Source organism: Epinephelus fuscoguttatus, linkage group LG17 (genome assembly GCF_011397635.1).
Source record: "Epinephelus fuscoguttatus linkage group LG17, E.fuscoguttatus.final_Chr_v1".
In the NCBI taxonomy this organism is placed as follows: Eukaryota; Metazoa; Chordata; class Actinopteri; order Perciformes; family Serranidae; genus Epinephelus; species Epinephelus fuscoguttatus.
The window spans coordinates 11,672,955-11,699,316 of record NC_064768.1 but is presented as its reverse complement, the minus strand read 5'-3'; the positions used below and the strand labels follow the sequence as shown (position 1 = coordinate 11,699,316).

The window sequence follows — 26,362 nt, the reverse complement described above, 5'->3', positions numbered from 1 at the left end:
TGAAGTCTTCTCCATTATAACCAAACTTTGTAAAAGCATTAAGCTCTCCAGTCTCATCATCCCATTCACAGCCAGTCATCCTCTGTAAAATGTGAATACCTGAGAGACAGAAACAGAGACTGTAATTCATAATGATGAACAAATGTCTTGATGATCTTAAAAACTCACTGCTAGTTTTCAGGTGCAGATTATTAGTGCCCTTTTTCTTTATATGAGTGATGACTTTCATATAATTCTTGCTGTTGTTCCATGAATTGACCAATGACTGCAAAGTCAGTGTCTTCTTGCATTATGTGCACATCAAACTCTTGTATAAAGAGTGACACCTGTTTGACACCTGCAGTCTCAGACACAGTCCCAGCTCTAAATACCTTGCAGACACCTGTAATGAGCACCTGAACATGAATATGTGTGCATGTTCAGAGTAGAAAATACAGTAAATGTGCTGGCTATAACAAACCAGAATGCAGAAGATTTTTGCTATAAAAAGTGAAATATAAAATACATAAATTCTGTACCTCCAGTTTGGTTGAACTGCTGCTTCAAGTGATTAATTGAGGCTTTGAAGGTGTTATGTAAGTTCTCAGAACACTCTGCATTGTACCACTTCAATTGCTGAGGATTGTTTTCGAGTAGCTCTTTCAACCATTCTTGTTTTAGTTCTACTTTCATGATGTTGGTGTCACAGGAACCCAACAGAATTTCATCAAGCACTGCAGTACCCACAAACTCTGGGAAGTTTGGGACTCCAGAAGATGCAGCTAAGAAAAACTTCAGAGAGTGTTTCGCTGTAGGACAAACAAGGTTTATACATTCAGTATAATTATAAACACATTATCATCACACCCAGCTGAGGTAAAAGTGAAACTAAACTGCAAGAGTCAAGTGACAAGAAAAAAGTGATCTTACCTGGAGATGAAACGTGACAGAAGAGAAGCAACAACAGTATTTTTTTCATTTTGTTTTTATACAGACGTGTGGGTAAAGGACTGAGCTGACTCAGCTGTTTGGTTTTCTGCGGTTTTTCCTTGTGTAAGAGATGGGAGTGTCTTTGATCTGATGAGAGATGGACGGATGATATAGAAGTTGGGAAACTTGTTTTCTCCTGTGAAGATCACTGTTTCAGTACATTGTCTAAGACTTTATATCAAATTAGGAATAACATGTGACTTTGACAGCTAAAGCTTCAAGAGTCAAAGGTGCTTCAGAAAATGTTTCATTTTGTTCGACAGTTATGCAGTTAAACTTTGTGATTGGCACATTAGTGGGTTAAGAAGAAAGGAGAGTATTTGAGAAATATAATGATCAATGTGGGACATAATTATAAGCATGAGAACATTTACACCTGATACCACATAATAATGTAATAAAAGTAAGAGGCTAATTTAATAAGTGAACATTAGTCAGCATTAAACTAATTTAATATTGATCTGAAGTCATCAAAACAAGATTAGAAGAAATGACTCAAGTTAAATTGACAAGAATAAAAAACAAAAACAATATTATATGTATGTTTCTCAGTTTAGACATTTCTAATCTCAGTCTTAACCTAGATATTCTTCATCACTGCTTTTCAAGTTTGATAAGTGCACATTTATGACTGTGTGCTTAAGGACCTCTCATGCTTGTAGTGATTACAAATTGTTAAGACAAAAAAGGTTTTATCGACACACTTGTGACAACCCCAAGTGAGGTGGGGTTGTCTGGATCTGTATGTGTGCCTTAGTGGGCGGGGCTGCGGCTATGAACACCTGTGGAATCTGCCCGGTCTCTCTCTTGGCTTCCCATTCCCGGCTTGACCCTGCAGCTCACCTGTTGTCCCTTTTCAGTTTAGTTTGCTTCCAACACACACACACACACACACAGCCATGCACCCGCAGTCACTGCTGACTTTCCACATTACAGATATAGATTGTTGTATTTTGTTAGCCTTAGTTTCTGTTGACTACGTTTGTTAAATAAATATCACTTGCAGTTACATTCCCTCTTGCGTTTGTTTGTCAGAGAATTGAGCCAGCTCTGACACACTGCAATGACTGCTGACTCCTCTTCACTGGCCAGCATCACCTGGGACATGCTGCCTGGCTGAACAGGGTGTGATGGCTACCTCACTAAATTGCTGAAGCTTGCATGCCTGCGGTGTTCACACAGACAGCGTTGATGCTGCAGCACTGCTGCAGAGCTGCCTGCTGCTGTAACTATCATATTTCCACAATTAAAAGCCAGTACTCCCTTCATTATGGAGCCATGCAAGTAACTGCTTTGTCAACAACACAGTCATGCAAATATTTCGCAACAAAAAGCCTTGTGTCAACAACTAAAGGGAGTCTGTCCACAGAAACATTGTCAGAGGGCCTCGATTTTGAAACGGAAACAGGAAAGGCTGAGTAAAATAGAAATGTTTATATTCTATATAGTCTATACTCTTCATGTCACCTACAGATACAAACATTGAAACTGTAGTGAAAGGTGGTATAATGTCAACATTACATACGTGCTCACATATAGTGTGTGTGTGTGGTACACCAGCTGCACAACAGCAGAGAGGAAGGTGCTTCAGAGGGTCATCACCACAGCCCAGAAAAACACAGGTTGCCCTCTCCCCACCCTGGAATAAGAACTTTATAGTTCCCGCTGTCTCAGCAGAGCCCAGACTATTCTCAGGGACCCAACACACACAGGACACTCCCTGTTTGAATTGTTGCCCTCAGGCAGGAGATACAGGACAATTAAGACCAGAACAAACCGGTTCAAGAACAATTTTTATCCCAGGGCAATAATTGCACTGAATGACAATTTGCACTAATGCATGCACATGTAGGTTTTTGTTGCTGCTGCTAAGGGGATGTGCAATGGAAATGACAATGACAATAAAGTATCTATCTATCTATCTATCTATCTATCTATCTATCTATCTATCTATCTATCTATCTGTCTATCTACTTTTGCCTTTGTCATGGCTTAAAATCTTACATCCATGGAAAAGGTTAAAAGTCCATACCTACATACATGAGTCCAGTACCTTTATTTAGCACTGTCTTACATGTGTGTCTGGAGCACTTATTACTGAGTACAATTCACCAGGTGCCATTTATGGGCAAATTAATGCCACAGTATGCGTCCTAAATATTTACTTTGATGGGGAGCAGGAGCTGATGACTGACTACCATGTAAGTCATGTATCTTTGGAGGTCTTGATGAGGTTGCAGCCACATGAGGGGATCCATGGCTGGGGACACCATGTGACAATTCTAATCACCCTGTACTGGATGGCATATGGGTTGTCTTATAATGTGGTTTGCAGGGCTTTTCAGGTCCCAAAGTCTACTGTGTGCTGACTGGTTCACAATGGAGCAGAGAAGATTGCGGCCTTACGTCAAATGGTTGTGCGACTGCCTTCTGGGCAGGAACTTGACAGGAACGTGTGTGGGTGCAATAAACGGATGCCACATTTGCATCAAGACAGCAATGTAGCAACCAGCCTGGGACCATCATCACTCCGTATTGGGAGCCACTGCACGGGAGGGTACAGAGCCGCTTTAACAGCCACCATGCAGAGGCCCGCACCATCACTGAACAAGCCTTTGGAATGATGAAGATGCGTTGGAGGTGTCTGCTCTTCAAGGCTCTGGAGGTAAACCATACTTTTGCACCCACTGTCATCACCACTTGTGCTGTGCTTCACAACATCTGCTTGACAGCAGGGGACATCCTGGAACCACTCCAAGATGGTGATGATATCGTTGTGCCTACACCATGTCCTGTAAGGGGGGGGCACAATGTGAATCTTGTGTTGCTTTACAAACAAGACAAAAAGGAATGAAACTTCTGTGCTCACAAGTAGCCTGATCTGCAACAAAAACAGTAATTGGATTAAATCATTTATTTACAAGTTTCTCAAACAACTCAAGGAATTTCTTTGTGGCTTCCTCATTAGCCCTTTATGAGGCCTGGAACCTCTCCTCCTCCCTGGCTGCCTCTTCCTTTACAAACTGCAGGAGGGCAGCTGCTTTTCTTTGGTGGAGAGGTGCTGGTTGAGGTTGATGGCTCTGCAATCTCCTCTTGTGTGCAGCTGCTGGTGCCAGGCTAGGCCTCCTCCTCCTCCCCTCCCTCATCTGAGGCCACAGCAGCCACAGGTGCCATGTTTTCCCCATCACAGGAATCAATCAGGACAGGAGGCTCAATAGATGGCCTCCCCCCACTGGCATCATGCATGGCAGAAAACCACGGCCATGTAGCTGCTGTGGCCTTTTCCTGGTCTGTCCCTGCCCCTGATATTCCCTCATGAAATAAATCACAATAATAGAATAATAATAAAAGGTAAATAGTGTCAGACCTTATATAAATATATATATGTGTATATATATATATATATATACACATATACATATACATATGTATAACAACAGCAACAACAGCAACAACAACAACAACAACAACAACAACAACATATATATGTGTCTAGTCTGACTATTTAATTTTTATTATTCTCTTTATAGTCCCACAACAGAAGCCTGGATTATAAAGGTCTGGGTCATTTTTATGACAGTTAGACCTGAACAATACATCTTTTAAGCATCGCCATGCACAGGTGTGCAATAGGGCTTGCAACACGTGGCTTGCCCTAATTAAACTAAGCATGCACGTTTGAACTGCCGAGTGATGCGCGTAAAACTTGCATCTGTTTTAACGACTGACCAACAAAAGATGTCTAATTTAGTGGAATAAAGAATAAATAGCTTATTCAAGTGCTGGAATTTGTTACAGTATTTATGTGACAACGCCTGAACGCAACACAGGCTCCGCTCCATAGACTGTGTGCACAGTGCGGTGCTGTAGGTCCGGGTTATAACTGTCTCGGTTATAAATGTCTTGGACTCGGGTCCGGTCCAGTCAGGAAAATGCGACCCGAGCCGCGCTCTAGTGTGCTCACCTGTGTGTGTGTGTGTGCACGTGTGTGTGTGTGTGTGTGTGTGTGTGTGTGTGTGTGTGTGTGTGTGCGCTCGCGTGCATCAGGCTGAACTCGGCTCCTGATGCGCGGGGCCGAAATAAGCAATATCAGCCTAATAATTTAATGATTAATTCTCACCAAGTAGAGCTACTGAAGTCAGCTGGTGGAAAATAATGCAATAATCCTTAAAAATAAATATAGATCACAATATATATCGCTGGGGGCACATACACATAAACAAAAGCTGTTTTTGTTTATTGTACTCATGTCTTAACTCCATCTCAGTCTCACAGCTTTTCTTGTAAATAAAACAAACAAAACAAAAACAACAACAAACAACTTGACCTGCTTCGACTTTTGATTCACATCTTACTTTCCCATAGATTGTAAGAAGAAACACTTTCAAATAATAAGTTAAACAAAAAAAAAAAAAAGAACATCTAAGGGGAGTCAGATGTTCATTTCATGCTATAATTTAACCTCTATGTTTCTCAGTAATGATGCATTCTAAACACAATATATCTGCCACTGCAAACTTCAGCTGTCCTGGTTGTACTTTAGAAATTAAATTCATCACAAGAACAAACTTGTTGGACAACAAAAGTTGGAAAAATGAACAGAAAATGTTCTGTCAGTGCGTCACACTTTGCCTAACAGTTTCTGTCAACACAGAGGAATAAAGGAATCACATTTTAAAGTTGTTGTTGCCCTCTAGTGGAAAGTTACTGAAATACACTTTTTAAAACCTTGAAACGTGTGTGAGCTCCTTTTGTCCTCCGTAGTGTGTATAGTGCTCATTATTCAAAAAAAAAAAAAAATCAAATCACTGAATAATGGATATACTTATTGATCCTTTTTTTCAAAATCTGTCCTGTGTTTTTCTTTTCTTTTTTAGTAAATACGAAAGACATCATTCACATCATGCTGAGAAGGTCATTTTGTAGGGCTCTGGCGGTGCTCCTCCTGGTCCTCTCGCACAAAGGAGCAGATACCTGTCCTGCTGCTGGGTTGATGCCCTTCTACAGCCCTGTCCAACTCTCCTTTTGTAATGGCCAGTCTCCTGGTATCTTTCCCATGCTCTTGAGACTGTGCTGGGAGACACAGCAAACCCTCTTTTGACCTCACACAAAACTAGAGAAGAATCAGTCAGGAAGGATAAGGAGAGAGCAGTATGTGGCCAACACATGTAAAATCATTCCCTTTTTGGGGGTTGTCTCACTTTTGCCTCTCCATTCCACCTGTTGTCCCTTGATTTGCACCAAAACAGGTGAAACTGATTCACAATTACTTGTGCTTCCTAAATAGACAGATTGATATTCCTGAAGTTTAACTGTCTTGGTGTTAAGCTGTGGCCACAAAGTGTTCCCTTAAACTTTTGAGCAGTGTAAACATGTGTATATATATATATATATATATATATATATATATATATATATATATATATATATATATACATATATATATATATATATATATATACATACATACACTCTGTAGATGCCAAAGTAACTTCATTGGAGTCCTCTTCTAATCTTCACTGGGAGCCTGTCAAGACAAATCAATAAATGGACAACCAACAGTGATGAAAAGTCTAAAGTTAGAATAAGACAGTTAAGTGAAATTTAATTTCAAATTTTCAGTAATCATATGTGCTACAGGACTGGACATTAATTGTTGATTACAAATGTTTACAAGCACATGATAGACACACTGAATTCGTAATAATAAAAGAAATAAATTGTATTTTTCAAGAAGGAAAATGTATTGTTTGCGGGTCTGAATCCTAAAATACAGATGAGAGATTACAGTATGAAATGTTAAAGAAAAGAAAGAGATTTTATGTAAGGAAATAAAGTAACACTTTGCATGTTTTAAAGAATTCTTCCATAAATGTCACAGTCAGTCAGTCCCTCCAGGATTTCACAATGTTGTGATTGCAACAATTATTGAAATTCAGCCAATCCCTGTGAATTCTGTGCCACCTTGCAATTTTGTACAAAGAGTAAAACAAACAGGGCTTCTTCTGCATACGTGCAGCGGTGCATAAAACTTTTAAAATTACATGCACCAAATTCTTTTAACCTGCCCCCCAAAAGTTTTTAGTCGCACCATGTGGCATATTTGTCCTTCTTTATCTGCACTTCAGCCACAGTCAGGGCCAGATCTGACAGAAATTACAGAAGGTAATGTCTTTTCTGTCTGAGCCTTTATCTTTGTTTGTTATTAGTTTCTACATTTGTTTTTCAGTGTGTGAGAAAATCGACATGTGTCGTGAGAGCATGTGAAAAGTATCAATTGTGTGAGTCTCACTTTCAATGTGAAAGTTGGCAGGTGTAACAGGTCACATGCACCGATGCAGGTAGAGCTGAAAGTGAAGTGCTCAGCTCAAATTTCAAGTGCACCACTGTGTATACCTACATGGTGTTTAGAGCTGTTATAATGTTTTTTGACATATTATCCTTGAGTTGAACCTGTTAAATCAAACAGTGGGGTAAAAATGGCGTCACTTACCATGATTGTTCCTTCTCCAGATGAATAGTCCAGTGATGCAGAGTGTCAGCAGCAGCAGTCCTACAACAACTCCAATAACAGCGCCAGCAGGAAACTGTGAGGGAGAAACTGGAACCACAACAGAACGTTCACAGACGAATATATGTAGTTTGCAGTGGATGAGCACAATGTTATCAGAACAGATATAAATAATGGCCAAACCTATGAAAAGAAGACAAATGTTGTCAACAATATTTATCCTGTTACCCCAAGATTAAGGATTAAGATTTAAAAAAATCAGAGCCAGTATCCAAACAACTCTATATATTAGAATTAATAACAAATGCCTTTGGCCATTACCTCTGTAGTTATGATAGCTTTAGTTGACAAACAATTCAAAATCAAACAGACACACGGCTGTACCACAAAGTAAGTTCGACAAAGCCAGGCTCTCTTTGTGTTAGTTGGTTCAGCAAACCCAAAAGCATCAGTCAGCGATAACGGCTGGCACAAAGGTGGTGATCAACTTTTTCTGTTACTGTACTGTACTGTACTTTGGTGGCATTTATGTAACTCTAGGTCTAAATAAATTGGACAAAATGCATTGACAGTATGTTCACTGAGCTCAGAATCCGTGTCCCTCATAGACTTGAGACTGTTTATAGAGTGATGCAACTCAAAGGAGCTATGAAAGCTGCTTTTTAGCTGATTTCAATCCAAAACTCAGACCAAAGACTGGTCCTGACCAGGTTAGCCATACAGCATAAGTTACCATGACGATCTAACCAGGTTAATGGAATGGGGACAATTGGGTGCAGCTACTACTCAAAGCAAAGTCTTTTTTAGGTATCAACTCTGAAATGAATGTTTCTAGCTCCTCACAGATACTAAAGTCTTATGCATTCTAGAATGTTGTGGTTCTAGAATTATGAAGCCATAGAATAGTAAGGTACAATTGTAGAACATAAAGTCTTTAATGTACAGCAGTTCTAAAATGGCAGGGTTCTAGAATGTTAAGTTGAAAGTCTGTATGTGTTACAGGTCCTAGCATGTCACAGGTTGTAAAGTGTTGTGGGTTTTCTAGAAAGTTACAAGAAGATCCTGCTTTTGATCCTTTAATTCAAATAAACACAAGAAGTTTGTGCTCTAGAGAAAGGATCAGCACTCAGTGAATAACCTCCTAAGCCCTATGATAAGCTATTATGGCAAGACTTAACTATACAGACCAGTGAGCAGTGATAACTAACATGTCTTTGGGGTCATCAGGTGGGAACCTCCTTTCACCAGTGTTTCATCCAGTTGGTCCCACGACACCTCTAGGAGGCTAGACAGTGATCTCTGGCGTCCCAGAGACACTCCCCTAATGCCAGGTCTCACTGCTCCCCACACCAACCCAAAAACCTCTTTTACCTTACTTACGCATGACTTTCTCAGCCCAAACAGCACTGCCACCTTAAAAAAGAGCCACGGTCATGGGAAGGAAAACTCTGGCTTTAGACTCAACATTCCTTGCTAATCCACTAATCACGATCCTCTCACATCTGTTTTTTCAACATGATTCCAGTCTTACCCCAGTTGGTCCTGATCACTGCTTTGTCCAGTTTGGTGACGATGTCCTCCTTCACACCAGAGAGATGAAACACACAGTCGTACTTCTCCCAGTCTTCAGGTGGGACTGATGAAAGGTTCTGGTCACTGCTCATCTGGAAGGATCCATCATGGTTGGGGAGGATCTCTCCATGGTCCACGTTCTCATGAATCTCCTCTCCATCTTTCCTCCAGAACATCATGGCTCTGTTTGGGTAGAAACCTGTAGCGTGGCAGCTGACTGGAGAGGAGGGAGACTTCTGGAGGAGAGACACTGAGGGAAGGTCTGGGGACAGCATGAGACATTTATGGACTCAAAACAGTGGTTAAGTTAAAAAAAAATTAAACAACATTTCTTTCTGGTCTGGACAGTACTACATAACAACTCATTTGCTGCACAACTTTCACATCATCTGTATTGAGACAGAGAAGGGAACTACATCATGTCAGTGAAGATTCTCAGTCATCCAGGTCATGGTAATCTTAAGTGCTATATTGTAGGCAACTGGACTTGCTTGAGTTTCTTGAAGATGTTTCACCTCTCATCCAAGAGGCCCCTTCAGTTCTCTCTTCCTCAGAATGAAGGGGCCTCTTGGATGAGAGGCGAAACATCTTCAAGAAACTCAAGCAAGTACAGTTGCCTATGATATAGCACTTTAGGAACTACACCACCTCTGAAGAAACTCATTTTAGTCAGTTAGAAAGGATCAGGCATTTTTTAAGTGTACAGTAAAGCACAGTGACCAGTGTCAATATTCAATAGAAACACTGAAATTCTGTAAACTTACTTAACTCATGCTAAGTGTGCACTGGCTACCACAGGAAATAAATGTCAGAGTAACCAAAATTGTTTGTCTCTACTGGTTGGTGAGAGCTAAAGCAAATCTTACTGCTACAGAAAAAAACAAACAGAAAGTAATATCAGACTGATTAGAGTGATAACACAATGGCAGTTCAGTCTGAGCAGACTATCAATGTTGTTGTGTCCATGAAACTACATCAGGTCATGTGATCCTACCTGTTCTCAGCAGAGAGCTCTTGCCATAGGAGACATATTTCTTCAGCCAATAAGGGCAATTGTTAGTGAGGTAAATCTCTATGATTTTTTTCATAACTTTCTCGGCATCCCATCTCAGTTTGGTGATGACAGCCTGTGGTTTCGGAGTGACCCATGTCAATGTCTTCAGGTCGAATGACATGAAGTCTTCTCCATCATAACCGTACAGCATAAAAGCATTAACCTCTCCAGTCTCATCGTCCCATTCACAGCCACTCATCTTCTGTAAAATGTGAATACCTGAGAGACAAAGATTGTAATTAACCGTGATGAACAGATGATATCTCCAGTGGAAAGATGATCTTAAATATTTTGTGTAATGCACTGCTTTTCTCCCAGTCTTGCGGTACGCTCATGATTCAAGAGCAGAAAATCTGTACAGCTTTTCTTTATATCAGAGATGAAACCTAATGTCTATTTGTCAATTTAAAAGTTACAATGGTAGCCATTGCTTTATGAATCCCTGACTGCCAATGGCAGTAAACAAAGTGAGTATGTCTTCTTGGTTTCTGTGCACATCAAACTGTTATATAAACAGTGACACGTTTGACACATGCAGTCTCAGATACAGTCCCAGCTCTAAATACCTCGCAGAAACCTGTAATGTATGCACATGAACAAATGTACATGTTCATGACAAAAGTTTTATCTGTTTGCCAAACATCAAACGAGGATGCAAAACATTTAAGCAGGAAAAAATGAAATACAACAAACATAAATAATGTAGCCTACCTCCAGTTTGGTTGAAGCGCTGCTTTAAACCATGAATAGTGGCTTTTAAGAAGTATGGCTGGACCTCAGTACATTCTTGAGTGTACCGCTCCATGTGCTGAGGAAAATTTTCTAATAATATTTTCGCCCAGTCCTGTTTTGGTTCTATGCTGCTTGTGTTGCAGTAAGCCACCAGAAGTTCATTAACCACTGCTGCACCCATAAACTCTGGGAAGTTTGGGACTCCAGAAGATGCAGTTAAGAAAAACTTCAAGGAGTGTTTCACTGCAATATACACACGTCATCATCTTAACACTTACTAACATGAGGTATTTAGTATGATCCATTCAAAACATACAATCTTATTAGGTAAAAGGGAAACTAAACTGCAGGTGTGTCCTGGAGCTGCCCAGGAACAAAATACAAAGCTGTGTGGAAAGTGAAGCAAAGATGAAAAATGTGATCTTACCTGGAGATGCAATGTGACAGAAGAGAAGCAACAAAAGTAAGTTTTTCATCTTGTTTTCATAAAGACGTGTGGGCACAGGACTGAGCTGATTCAGCTGTGTAGTTTTCTGAGTTTTTTCCCGGTGTAAGGAGGTGGGAGTGTCTCTGTTCTAGAGAGATGGATGGATGATAAAGAAGTTGGGAAACTTGTTTTACTAATTTAGATCACTGTGTCAGTACGTTTTGTCGGAGCTAGTATCAAATGTAGAATAACATGTGACTTTGACATCCAAAGCTTTAAGTGTCACTGGTGCTTCAGAAAATGTATCACTTTGACAGTTTTGAAAGTTTTGCAGTTGAACTTTGTGATTGGCACATTTGTGAGATAAGAACAAAGGGAAATAATTAAGAAATATGGTGATCAGTGTAAACTAGAAGGACATAATTATAACTTTGGGAACACTTCCACCTGATCTTCCAATCTCAGTTTATGATCAAAGGAGATTGAAAGGTGATTTAATTAATTCAGTACTGATCTTAAAATCATTAACAATACAAAAGATAAACTGACAAGAAAGCCTAATAATGGCACCATTCAGCATAATTATCAAATGTGTGTTTCTCAGTTTAGTCATTTCTAATCTCAGTTTTTCTTCAGGTGTTCCTGGTCACTGCTTTGTCAGTCTGGTTATGATGTCAGTCCTGATTGACTGATTTTATTAGACAACTACAATCTTGTAAAAAGAACACCAACTTGTGCTTACACAAAAGAAAAGATCAGGGTAACACAACAAGCTCTAAGGCTTATTATGATGCATTTGGTCGTGTGTAAATGAGTTTGTGCTTACAGTATATGAGTGTGTGTATCCGTCTGTCCACAGCTAATCCTGCAAACTACTGGTCCAATCAGCCTCCTATTTTGTGTCCACATTTTTGACTGTATGCTTCAGGACCTTTCGTGGTTGTGATGATTCACATTGACTGCTGACTCCTCTCTCCTCTTAATAACCGGTCAGTGTCATGAGCATGAGGGAGAATCCAAGCACTGGGCACAGACTGAATGGTGGTGAAATTGTTTTTTGTCCCATTGTGGCTCAGAAACTGACATCAATAGAAAAGTTTGGTCTGATTTTGAGTGAGAACATCTGCAGATTAATTTCATACCAGATATGTTATGATTCATTGAAGTTACGAGATCATTTAGCTCCCACTTTTAGTAATCTTCACTGCCATCTTGATTGTAGGGAAGCCAGGAGAGATCATTTCACCGGCTCCAGCTGCCCCACATTCTGGCTGTCATGGCGGGACCTGGTTTTGTTCTGTCCTCCACACTATAGCAACATGTCACAGGGAACATGGGACACAACTCTAAGAAATACAAGGAAGAGGGATGGTTGATGGCTGTGTCCAAAATCATTTTTTCATTCACTACTCCCTACTCACTATGTAGGGAGTTCAATGTAGAGGACTATATAGTGTGCTCACCTGTAACATTAAAAACACTTTCGAAAATTACTCAGGTCATTTTCTTGGTGCCATTAATTACGTCATCGCTGTTGCACAATTTTATGATATTTTATATCAATGGTGGCAGGTAAAGTATCCATAACAAATACTGACATGCATATTTGTGATAAAAACATTCAATTATACTGATTGATTTTCCCTTAAGTTGATAAATAACGTTACAAAGTAATTTGTGGCCGATTGTGTTAAAAGATGCACTGTTCTGCTCACATTAAATATACTGATAAGGTTACACTGGCAGACAGACAAGACGACAGTGACCACTGCAGTTGTAACCTGTGCCATTAATGTAAGTAATTTTGCGTTTTACTTTTGTTGTGTTGAATTTCATTTTAGCTGTCAGTCATGCAGTAACTTGTGAATCTAATTTATAATGTTATGCATTATGCCATTATGGCACAAATAAGAGCTGTCGGCGACTCAGCTTGCTAACATTAGCTAGAGTTATTAGCCCAACTCTGGACAGTAACTGTTAAGTATTTGAAAAGATCAACTGTCAATTTATTCTTACCTCTTTGTGAGCCGATGGCTACACATTAAATTGACAGTTTATTACATAGCAAAGAAAAACTGGTGAAACAAACTTCAACATGTCATTGTAAGTTACACATGTACACAGGTTGTAATCGAGTTGCTCTCTCTTCCCTCGTCTGTCTCAGTGTTCGTCCCATATGGTCCACCCGTTCCTTTAGTGCAGTGCATGATGTGATATATGATGGGACAATGCTCGGTGAGTGACCATCGGTTGCAGACTACTTTTTACGGTGCATTGTGGGATACTTTAAGTCCACTATATAGGGTATAGTTATTCCCACTATACATTCAGATAGCACCACAAAATGTGAACTCACTATAAAGCAGACTATGTAGTGAGTAGTGATTGATTTCTGACACAGCCAAAGTCTAATCTTCACATTTCTAGTGTTCACCTCTTGCTAAACTTTAATCTCTATGTTAAGTTATGATATATATTCAACACAGTATGTTTGTCACTGCAAACTTCAGTTGTCTTGGCCGTACACCGTATGGAACTTGGATTCATCACAAGAATAAACTTGTTGTAACAGGTGAACCCAGAAAATGTTCTGGCAGTGTAGCTCAGCTTTGGAAACCAGTTTATCAACACAGAGGAATAAAGGAATGACATTTTAAAGTTGTTGTTGCCCTCTAGTGGAAAGTTACTGAAATGCACCTTTTTCTTTCTTTCTTTCTTTCTTTCTTTTAACTTTGAAACGTGTGTGAAGTCCTCTAGTCCTCCTAGTCCTATGTATGTGTGAAGTGTGTGTAGTGCTCATTATTCAAGAAAAAAAATCCAAATAAAAAACATTTGATCAGGCTTTAATTAGTTCATGAGAGGAAACTGTAAATCCTGTCCATATCAACAGGAAGGATGCAAAACACACACACACACACACACACACACACACACACACACACACAGACAGAGAGAGAGAAAAAAAGAACCAGAGAGAAAGAAAACAACCAAAACAATAGCAAACACAAAATTTAAATAAACACAAGAAGTTTGTGCTCTAGAGAAAGGATCAGCACTCAGTGAATAACCTCCTATGCCCTATGATAAGCTATTATGGCAAGGCTTAACTATACAGACCAGTGAGCAGTGATAACTAACATGTCTTTGGGGTCATCAGGTGGGAACCTCCTTTCACCAGTGTTTCATCTAGTTGGTCCCACGACACCTCCAGGAGGCTAGACAGTGATCTCTGGCGTCCCAGAGACACTCCCCTAATGCCAGGTCTCACTGCTCCCCACACCAACCCAACAACCTCCTTTACCTTACTTACACATGGCTTTTTCAGCCCAAACAGCACTGCCACCTTCAACCAAACCCAGGCTCCGTACATGCGAGCTCCAGGTAGAAGCAATGCTGATATTACCTTTCCTCGCACATTCACCATACTCTATTTCACACGCTACATAGCACAACTCCAATATAAGCTAAAGTTAAAGGAGATAGATAACTCACAGGATCAGCAAACACACTCACCTTGCAGCATGGTCTCAAACAAAAGGGATTCAAATAGGCCACTCCCACACTTAAATAACCTTCCTCTTCCTGGACTTCCTCCTGAGAGGACTGATTGGTGGATCTCTCCACCTGATCTCAAGGAGTTATGTACCCTGCTTAGTAGTTCCCCCTGCTAGCCCCCAACTGACATTATTTCTTCTCTTATATATCCATTGGCTTGCTCTACCTGCTTCATCTGACATTTCCTTCACTGTCTTCCTCAAACTCTGTCCCCGCACTCCGAGTTCCCCCAGGAGCGAGACAGCTGATCTTGCTATGAATCCCCTACACCCCACTTCCACTGGACAAATCTGCTCCTAAGTCTGCATATCTAAGCTTTTTTCTTTCATAGGCTTCTTCCACTGAGTCTTCCCAAGGAACTGTCAGCTCAATGAAATAAACTATCCGTTGACTCATTGACCACAACACTATGTCAGGCCTCTGCTTGGTACAAACTATTTCCTGGGGAACAACAAGCTTTCCCCTTAAATCTACTTGCATTTCCCAATCACAAGCACCTTCTAGGCGGCCACACCCTTGCCTCCTCACTAACTTATCTCTTCTGTGTTTCTCTCCCTCACAGACAAACTGAATCGCTAAACTTCTATTCTTAACACCTTCTGAATTCACCTGTCTTTGTTTCCCTTCGATGCCTGCAGCTAAACATTTCAACACCTGGTTATGTTGCCATGTATATCGGCCTTGTGACAAGCTAACTTTACAGCCTGACAAAATATGCCTTAAGGTTGCAGTACGTGAACAAAATGGGCATAATGGGTCCCCATTTACCCACAGTTTTAGGTTCTGGGGGGTTGGTAACACATCGTATGTAGCCCCTACCAGGAATCTAATACAATTCTCCTCCATACTCCACAGGTCCCTCCAACTAAGCTTCCTCTTCTCTACACTTTCCCAATTCAACCACTGTCCCTGTTTAGCCTGGGCCACTACCTTTGCACCCCTTAATATCTCCTCCTGTCTACGTATCTGTTCCACGACCAGCTTTCTTTTATCTTTGAGACCTGCTTTATTCCATACCGGTTTGCATGAGCCAAGCCCCAGGCCTCCCTGGCCAAACTGAACATTACCTACAATCTCTGCATGCCTAAGAGCTGCCTCTGCCTCCTGAACTGCCGACCTTGAGTGTCACGTCCTCTGGCAGCTGAAGTATCCCTTTTCCATACAATGCAACACGACTTAGGCACCTAGGAGCACCCAACCACTTCCTAATATAGGAGCTAACCGACCTTTCCATTTCCGTTTTACTATACTTTATTTGAGGGAACAACGCGCTTTGCGTTCAGCGTCATCAGATTCACCTCTGAGGTGAACCTGATGACGCTGAACGCGAAGCGCGTTGTTCCCTCAAATAAAGTATAGTAAAGGCTACGTCAGTGTGCGGAGGATTTGTTTGTCCAGCTCATTGATATGTTGGGTCTAAGGGTCTAAGTCATTCTTTGATTTATATACAAGCACTAAGAAATTTCAGAGCGTTTCAACAATGGAAACGCCAAACAGAGGTTCATGATGTGACAGCCAAAGGGCTGAACTTCATACTGTTCACCAACAAAGACAGATGACTGGCTAAATGTTTAATAATATAAACCAAATAAGGTTGAAGACCAAAAAGTGTTCCAAATGAGTCTGCAGAAACTTCACATCCACAGTAACTTCAGTGGAGTTATTTTCTAATCCTCACTGGGAGCCTGTCAAGACAAATGTATAAATGGTTCAATAACTGAAAGGTATTTGAGACATTTTTGACATTCAATATGGAAAAAGCAAAAATAAATAAATGAAATAAAATGTAATAAAATAGATAAATATATTTTAGTCATATATCAGTTTCTGGACTGTACTTAAGTGTAGCCTTTAGAGAATTTCTTTAGATTTTGCACAAATATCTACTCAGGCTAAAGGATGAATTGATTATAATTTGGTGGTTAAAGGTCACTGTGACCTTTTGTCCCTCTCATTCTTGTGTACACGAAATCTCAAGAATACCTTTGGGAAATTCTTCAAATTTGACACAAACGTCCACTTGGCAATGAGCTGATTAGAATTTGGTGGTCAAAGGTCAAGGTCACTGTGACCTCACAAAACATGTTTTTGGCAATAACTCAAGAACTCATATGCTAATTATGACAGTTTAACACAAATGTCTAATTAAATAAAACAGACAAACAGACTGGACATTAATGGTTGATCACTAATGTTCACAAGCACATATTAGCAGATACATAAAATTTCCATCGATAAAACAAATAAAGGAAAACTTACTGTTTGCAGGTCTGAATCCTGAAATACAGATGAGAGATTACAGTATTATATGTTAAAGAAAAGAAAAGAAACAGCTTTATTTGTGAGGAAACAAATTAACACTTGTCATATGTTGACTTGTTATCTCTAATGTGTTCTGTTGGCAGTAAAACTAATGAATTATACTATTTTTTTGTGTCAGCATATGCACATGGTATTTTGAGCAGTTAATGGTTTTTGACGGTTATTATCCTGGAGTTAAACCAACATATTGAATCAAATAGAGTGAAAATGTCTTCGCTCACCATGGTTGTTTCTCTTCCAGATGAAGAGTCCAGTGATGCAGAGTGTCAGCAGCAGCAGTCCTACAACAATTCCAATAACGGCATCAGCAGGAATCTGTGAGGGAGAAACTGGAACCACAACACACATTCACACTTTGTCTCAACTACTAGATGGAGATGATTAGAATTGGTATCAAATACTTCTGGGTATAACATCTTTATGATTTAACTATAGTGGACAAACAAAACAAAAAACAAACACACAAAATAAACAGGTGTGTTTTTCCATTTCCATCACATCTGTTTCCAGTCTTACCCCAGTTGGTCCTGATCACTGCTTTGTCCAGTTTGGTGACGATGTCGTCCTTCACACCAGAGAGATGAAACACACAGTCGTACCTCCTCCAGTCTTCAGGTGGGACTGATGAAACGTTCAGGTCACTGCTCATCTGGAAGGATCCATCGTGGTTGGGGAGGATCTCTCCATGGTCCACGTCCTCATGAATCTCCTCTCCATCTTTCCTCCAGAACATCATGGCTCTGTTTGGGTAGAAACCTGTAGCATGGCAGCTGACTGGAGAGGAGGGAGACTTCTGGAGGAGAGACACTGAGGGAAGGGCTGCAGAGAGAGGGATAGAGACAATGGAGGGAAAGGGAGTAAGAGAGGGAAAAGGGGGTGGTTTTAGCTTTGTTGGAAAGTTGCAGAGCATGCAAAAATCAGTCTCTACTGATTGGAGAGGGCTATACAAATGTTACTGCCACAGAAAACGGCCAAAAAGAAAAACTGACAGACAGACTGATTGGAGTGATAATACAATTACAGTTCAGTCTGAGTAGACTGTATAAACTTGTGTCCATGAAACAACATCGGGTCATGTGATCCTACCTGTTCTCTGCAGGGCGCTCTTGCCAAAGGTCACATCTTCAGCCACTCAGGTAAAATCTGAGTGAGTAAATGCTTAAGGTTTTTAAGGTCAGCTTTATTAACATCCCATTTCCGTTTGATGATGACAGCCTGTGGTTTAGGAGCAATCCATGTCTCTGTCTTCAGGTCCAATGACAGGAAGTCTTCTCCATCATAACCAACCTGATTAAAACCATTAACCTCTCCAGTCTCATCGTCCCACTCACAGCCACTCATACTCTGTAAAATGTGAATACCTGAGAGACAAAGACTGTAATTAACCATGATGAACAGATGATATATTCAGAGGAAAGATGGTTTAAATATATTGTATGATCCTCCCAATTTTGTGGTGCTCTAATGATTCAAGAGCAGACAATAATAGCAGTTTTTTTTTTATATGACTGATGAAACTCAACTTTTATTTCACAGTTTAAAAGTCACAATGGTAGCTATTGCTCTATGAATCCCTGACTGCCAGTGGCAGTAAACAAAGTGAGTATGTCCTCTTGCATTCTGTGCACATTAAAGTCTCTTATCAACAGTGACATCTGTTTGACGCCTGCAGTCTCAGATACAGTCCCAGCTCTAAATACCTTGCAGATACCTGTAATGTATGCATATTTACATGGTCATATAAGAATATGTTGTATTCAAAATATTTTAAGTGAAAAAATAATTTATTATATAATTAATTTATTTATATAGTGCTTTTCACAGACGAAGATCACAAAATCCTTTTTAAGGGCAATTTCACGATGTACATAGGATGCAAGTAGAGCATTCCAAATGTAGGTGCTTTGGCCTCAAAGGTTCAATCACCACGTCTTCAGGCGGGTGCAAGGAACAGACAGCAAATTTAGCATATTCGATCAAAGAGAGCAGGCTAAAGAATACGGGTGAAGTAATTCAGCCACATAAGCAGGAGTATTTTAAGGCATAAAAATCAACAAACAAGAATAATAAAGCCTACCTCCAGTTTGGTTAAAGCGCTGCTTGAAATTGTTAATTGTGGCTTTAAGGATGTAAGGCTGAACCTCAGTACATTGCTGAAAGTACAGCTCCCTGTGCTGAGGAAAGTTTCCAAATATTTTTTTCATCCAGTCCTGGTTTGTTTCTATCTTGTTGTTGCTGTCACAGTAACCTATGAGAATGCCATCAACCACTCCAGCAGCAACAGCAGCAGCTTCTGGAGTTTGGAACTCCAGAAGACACAGTGATGAAAAACTCCAGCAAGTGTTTCACTGCAGGGCAAACAAGGTTTATACATTCAGTATAAATATACACACATCATTATAATCATCACACTCATCACGGATATGATGTATTCAGTGTGATTCTGTAAAAAAAAAAAAAGAAAAGAAAAAAAACTTTTCAAATTGTAGTTAGAGAAGCTAATCTGCAGGCGTGTCCTGGAGCTGCCCAGGAGCAAAATACAGAGCTGTGTGGAAAGTGAATCAAAGATGAAAAATGTAATCTTACCTGGAGATACAATGTGACAGAAGAGAAGCAACAACAGTAACGTTTTCATCTTGTTTTTATAAAGAAGTAGGGGTAAAGGACTGAGCTGATTAAGTTGTTTAGTTTTCTGTGTTTTTTCCTTGTGTAGGGAGGTGGGAGTGTCTCTGTTCTGATGACAAATGGATGGATGATACAGAAGTTGGTAAACTTGTTTTACTCCCATGAAGATCACTCTGTCAGTACACTGTGTCAGAGCTAGTATTAAATGAGGATCAACATATGACTCTGACTTTAAACGTTTTGCAGTTGCACTTGTGATCGGCACAGAACAAAGGGGAATAAATTACAAAATATCGTGGTCAGTGTAAACTAGAAGGACATAATTAAGTATGAGAACATTTCCACCTGATACTACATAATAATGTGATAAAAATTACATTAAGGATGTATTGACCCCGTACGTGCCTGGACGTTCTCTTAGGTCAGTGGATGCAGGTCTGCTGGTTGTTCCATGATCTCAGCTCATGACCAATGGCGACCGGGCCTCTGCTGTCAGACCCCCAAACTGTGGAACACTCTGCCTATTGAGATCAGACATGCTACACCATTAGCACCTTTTAAAATCCCTTCTTAAAACTGTCTTTCATAGGAAAGTGTGGCGGCAGAAGTGAATAAATAAAGAGTGAAACGATCAAGTTGTTTTTTTGTGTTATTTAATAATGTGACAGAGCAGAATAATAAGAGTTAACACAGAGTCAGTCTCTTTCAGCAGCTCTTTCGTTGAATCACAAAGCTGTAGTTGTGTTGTGTGTGTGCAGTTGGTATGACAGGGTCACAGACCATTTTCCGCAAAAGGAGCAGAGGGCAGAATTCATATATAAATAAATGTGTGTTTCAGTAATATTTGAGAATGTTCAGAGAATGTTGCTGTATAGCACTGTATGTTACCTGGGCCAGTGTTAAGGTGCTGCTCCTTTCAGGGAAGCTTATTTTGAGAGAAAATCAGTTCTGGTGGTGTAGACACAGTTCAGGTGTTTAAACCCATCTGAAAATCTTTGAGGTGTGTTTTGCTGTGGTTCTATGGCATGAGTGTGGTTAAAAAACGGCTTCAATGAAATGTTCCTTTAATAAGTTACTGCCTCGCTACAATATGACAAATTTTGTTATTTCCTACTTTGTTGTGCTGTAGCCTCCAAACAAAATAAATACTTTTCAAAGTCTAGTTATGAATGACGTGGATCAAAGATTTGTGGCTGTGTTTTAGTTATTAAAAATAAATCCTTCCTTATCATATCTATATTTGACACACAGTACCTGTTAACAGGAGAACTCACCTCAAACTGAAAGTGAGTGGGACCTAACCAGAAGTTGTTATTTTAAGCCTGAAATTGATATGGGTCGATCAGAAGTTCATACATTTATTACTTATTAGAAAACTATTTACAGAGAAATCTTCACATCATGACTGATCACAAGTGTAAGAGACTGGTACTCGAAAAAAGTACGTTATCAACCCAACAATAAACTCATCAAAATCAGTGAATACAAATTTGTTGTCACTGATTTTGATGAGTTTATTGTTGGGTTGAGCGGAATACTTGGCTGAAACAAGTATCTGGTGAGTATATTATCATTATAAGTTCATAAGTACTTAGAACCTGATTTCTTCAAATATTCTCTTAATGATCCCAGAACAGTAGATTATAAAATTCTGGGTCATTTGTATGTCAGCAAATTTCTTCTTGTGCACTGTGACAGCTGCACAGACAAAGGTGGATAATAACTGTAGCTACACTCAACTACACACAAACAAAAGCTGTTTAATTTCTTGTACTGGTGTGCGTTTTTTAAACTTCATCTCAGTCTCACAGCTTTCCTTGTAAAAAAACAAACAATAAAACCTGCTTCAAGTTTTGATCTTACTTCCTCATAGACTGTAAGAGGAAACACTTTCATATATTAAGTTCAGCAAGAAATGAACGTCTCAGGCAAGTCTGGCATTAATGTCTTGCAAAACTTCCATCTCTAAGTAATGATGCACTTTCAACACAATGTATCTGTCACTGCCAACTTCAGCTGCCAACTTAGATTCCTCATCACGAGAACAAACCTGCTTGAACAGGTGGAAAAAAAATGAACAGCTGAAGATCAGAAAATGTTCTGGCAGTGTCTTCTACTTTGGTAACCAGTTTCTCTCAGTATGGAGGAATTTCAGATTTTTAAGTAGACATGGCCAAATGAATCCGTGTACCCTTTGTTCTTTCGTTTTTCTAAAACAAAACAGAAATCACATGTTTTGTAGTTGTTGTTTTGTTTTATTAAAACAGAAGAATGTGAAAATGAAGTTTTTAATTTCTTTGTTTTGTTATTGTGATATTTGGACAAATTCGGGGAATGCAGGGAGATCTGCGAAAGAGCTTTTGAACTTCGCAGAGCAGCGCTCCATTTTCAACTACTTGTAGCCTAGTTATGGCCGCACTCCAGTCTTATGCAGACCTGATCTGTGATCTTTTTGAGAGTGGCAAGACACACAGAAATCAGTGACATTTTACAGCATGAAGGGGCCACGCAGTGTTCCATAATGAGCGTCAGGAGATTCTGCATGGAGCACAACCTTCGGAGGAGATGTGTTGTCTCAGACACCGAATTGGAAACGGCTGTGGTTTCATGGGGGGCCACATTTTGCGCGAGGGGACGCATTTGCACATATGCGCAATGGATGCGCACATGCGCTACCGTGAGGCGCGCGTAGAATCAGCTCGAGGAAGGAGAGAAGAGACCTGATCGCCCATGCGTCGCTGCAATGATTGACAGCACTCCACATCTGAACAATCAGAGGGGTGCGCTGGCAGGCACTTGCAGAGCTGCAGCAGGTGAAGAGTTGTCGACATGTCGTCCAAAAGGGCCTCAGGAGTATGTGCGGGGTTGGGACGGCGGGCTGGCTCCACGGAGGGGGAGACCCGAGCCTCGGGGGTATGTGCGGGGCCAGGAGGTTGGATGCTCCCAGAGAGAGGAGAGGGAGAAATATAGCTAAATAAGATGAAAATAGAAAAGAATGTCTCTGTATTTTATTTCTGTTTTCAGTGTTTAATTAAGGTGGGAGAGGCGGAGGGCTGAGGGAGATCGGACGCCTCCAGAGAGGAGAGAGGGAGAAATATAACAAAATAAGATTAAATAGGAAAAACCTGTCTCCCTCTTTTATTTTATTTTCAGTGTTTAATCAAGGGTGGGGGATTGAGGTGGTGGAAGTTACTTTCTTTTGATGAGTAATTGATGGCTATTTGTGACTCAGATTTGTTTATTTATTTATTTCAGTCTGAAGTTATTTTTATTTAATATTTATTTATTTCAGGTTGAATTTTTTATTTTATTTGACTCATACAGCCAAACTACTGTATCTACAGTACATTTGTTATTGCCAGTAAATGTTGTCAAGTTAAATGGCAAGTTGTTGTACGGTCATTTTGTACCTATGATACATTTGGGATGGGGGCCTCCAAATAAAATTTCGCTTAGGGCCCCAATTTGGTCAGGGGCAGCCCTGCAGACAGCTGTCATTTGAGCTTATTAGTAACAATTCACAATCAGCTGAACTATCGTGCTGTCCTTGTGTAAGACGTAACATTAGTGCCGGTGGATGAGAGACTGTGGAGTGTGGACAGAGCATATTGAATATTGCTGTCTACATGTTTAGATGTTCATGCTTGCTCTGTACTCATGTATTGGTTTCTTACTCGCTAAGGGTTAATGTCACTTACAGTAACGAGTGTAGCTGCCGTCAACTTGAGTCATTTTTGAGTGATCAAGTTGTTCACCGGTTAAAAGTTTTTTTTACCCGGGTAATTTCTGTGGAAACGCGCAGAGGTTTTTCAAAATTCCGCATAAATGAGAAAAGATCCTGCGTTGGAAAAGGGGCTAATGTTAACCATGTTTGCCATCTTAGTCTCGCTTGTTAGCATGCTAATTATCACTAAACACAAAAACACAATTACAGCTATTTAGCACACTTTGCTGTGCATATATTCTGTCATAAACCTAAGTAGTGGACAAATAAAAACTTTGCCCTGATGATGCAGCCCTTTCTCATCCCTAGGGCGCCAAATACTGACACTTTGTCACGTCCCTTACCCATAACCTGAGCGTAGCTAAAAGGCATAGCAAATTTTTGTAAGTGTTAACCCTTTTTACCCTCGTCTCACAAAATAATTGTACAAATAAAGTTATTGATATTTTTTTCTCCCCTGAGCAGAACCAGTAGTCCTGTCAGTCCTTTGTGGATGGACACCTTTCAAAGTGAGCTTTGGTCCATTTGAATGTTAGTAGGTTGGTACCCTGAAATCCAGATGAGAGAAAATTATTGTCAATATTTCAATTTTTTTTAAAGGATTTAAATTAAACCCTGAGCTATAGTGGCCCTCAGGGTCAAAATTACATTTCAGAAAACAATGCATGATATATCAGAAAACAAAATGAAATTTCACTAAACAACAACAACATTTAACAAAATGGCAACATTTAAAAAAACACAACAAAATTTTGATAAGTAAAACATGTCACAAAACACAGCCACATTTCAAAAAAACAAAACATTCCACAAATCACAATATAAAGCAATGTCCTTGTGTTTTCTGTAATGTTGTGTTTTCTGACATGTCTTGTTTTGACCATCAGGGGCTACTGTACTGATTACTTAATAAAAACATTTATTTAAAACTATCACAGGTATTTAAAGAGTGAAGTAAAATTTTTGTTCCTCACCATTATGTTTCCTTTTACAGATAAAGCATCCAGCGTAGACAAGTGCCAGCAGAAGCAGTACTCCAACAGCTCTGATAATTATAGCACCAACATGGGACTCTCCTGAAACAACAGAACATTTACACTCTAGATTCACTTGCATTGTTTGAACTCAAAAAGCATTGCAGTCTGGTTCTTGATGGGGCAGGCGACCAGGTGGTTTGGCACACAAGTGTCTTTTTTGACCGGGCCAGGTACAGACTATGTTTTGATTTTTATGTTAAAAAGCCGATAAGTGTCTGTGTTAATGATGTCACGACCAATTACAGACCACATTATCTACCAAGTGATGAGAAGGGTTCCCACACATTTTTACCAATTAATTTTCAAAACATTTCTGAGTGTTTTTATAATATTTTACCCTATTTCCATGGCTGTATTTAAATAGTTTAAATTGTGTAGACCTATTGACGATACAGACATACATCATGAAACAGACACTTTCCAGGTATTAGCAGATCATCTGCTAGGGCTTGCTTACTTTACTTACTTATTAAACATCATCAACAACAAAAAGGCCCAAAAACATCATCAAGGTCATGCCCCTTTCGGGGGATAGAAAACCAAAGATCTGAACTGATTAACAGTTAATTTGTTAACTGGTTAACCGCCAAGAATATTTTTGACCAGGTATGTATGTTGGTCAAAAGGTGAATTTTTCTACTCCTCAGTTTACTGCATTGCGCACCGCCGGTGATCTGGTGGAAGCTAATGTTAGCCTAGTGGCGCTACTCATCTGGTGATAACTGCTTGTAACGCCCTCCTAGCCCAACAGTGTTGCTGTGGAAACATCTGGCCCATTCACCTGGTCACCCCGAAGGCTGCCATGGTGAGTACACCCAAAACCCCTTTAGCATTGATAACTACTGTTAGCTCTGTTAGTGCTTTTAGCAGTGTCAACACAGCTGGTGGTGCTAACAGTTCGGGCTAAGGTTAACAGTTAAATACGCTAAAGGGGATTGCTGCTCAAAATGAAGCAGCTCCCTCACTGTGGTTACCTGGGGGACGATCATATGGTGGCCAGCTGTATAGATGACTTTGGATCTTCAACATGTAACAGAGAAACCTAAACTGAAGATGCTATATTGAAACAAGGGGCATATGGTTGCATCAACTCAGCAAAAACAGAGCGCATGCACAGCATTAGAGGTGAAGTAAACTAAACATGCATTTCCTATCGTCATCACTTCTGATTGAAGCCTTACCTCTGTTTGTCCTGATCACTGCTTCATCCAGTTTGGTGACGATGTCCTCCTTCACACCAGAGAGATGAAACACACAGTCGTACTTCTCCCAGTCTTCAGGTGGGACTGATGAAACGTTCAGGTCAACACTCATCTGGAAGGATCCATCGTGGTTGGGGAGGATCTCTCCATGGTCCACGTTCTCATGAATCTCCTCTCCATCTTTCCTCCAGAACATCATGGCTCTGTTTGGGTAGAAACCTGTAGCGTGGCAGCTGACTGGAGAGGAGGGAGACTTCTGGAGGAGAGACGCTGTGGGAAGGTCTGCAGAGACACAGATATACAGTGTGTCTTACTTCATATTTGCTGCAATGCTAAATTACATCAGGACACACTGTGTCATAAAACTACATTGGGTCATGTGATTCTACCTTTTCTCAGCAGAGAGCTCCTCCCATAGTCCACATACTTCTTCAGCTGGTCAGGACACTGTTGGGTGAGATAGGTTTTAATGGCTGCTAATCCTGTTTTGTCATTGTCCCACTTGTGTTTGGTGGGGACAGCCTGTGGTTTAGGAGCGATCCATGTCTCTGTCTTCAGGTGAAGTGCTATGAAGTCTTCTCCATCATAACCATACTGATTAAAACCATAAACCTCTCCAGTCTCATTATCAA

General features: G+C 40.1%; 2 protein-coding genes across 2 annotated transcripts in view; both read right to left on the bottom strand.

Moving 5' to 3' along the window:
* Positions 1–26,362, bottom strand: part of LOC125904445 (uncharacterized) — a 69,615-nt gene that overhangs the window by 17,649 nt on the left and 25,604 nt on the right. Inside the window, exon 10 of the mRNA XM_049601839.1 lies at positions 9,252–9,314. Within this exon, the coding sequence (XP_049457796.1) occupies positions 9,252–9,314 (63 nt within the window). The remainder of the gene's footprint in view (positions 1–9,251; positions 9,315–26,362) is intronic.
* On the bottom strand, positions 10,033–12,794 carry LOC125904456 (major histocompatibility complex class I-related gene protein-like). Its single transcript, XM_049601853.1, has 4 exons — positions 12,408–12,794; positions 11,266–11,413; positions 10,818–11,081; positions 10,033–10,325 (listed from the first exon to the last, which is right to left on the bottom strand). The coding sequence occupies exons 2-4, from the start codon at positions 11,312–11,314 to the stop codon at positions 10,033–10,035; spliced, it is 606 nt and encodes a 201-aa protein (XP_049457810.1). The 5' UTR covers positions 11,315–11,413; positions 12,408–12,794.

What these genes read in the sequence shown, in the direction of transcription:
- LOC125904456 (XM_049601853.1), bottom strand. Translation starts at nt 11,314, where the DNA reads ATGAAAAACTTACTTTTGTTGCTTCTCTTCTGTCACATTGCATCTCCA. An exon ending in CTGTCACATTGCATCTCCAG is followed by an intron (nt 11,082 to 11,265) that starts GTAAGATCACAT and finishes TGTATATTGCAG; the next exon opens with TGAAACACTCCTTGAAGTTT. An exon ending in GCGCTTCAACCAAACTGGAG is followed by an intron (nt 10,326 to 10,817) that starts GTAGGCTACATT and finishes TTTGTCTCTCAG; the next exon opens with GTATTCACATTTTACAGAAG.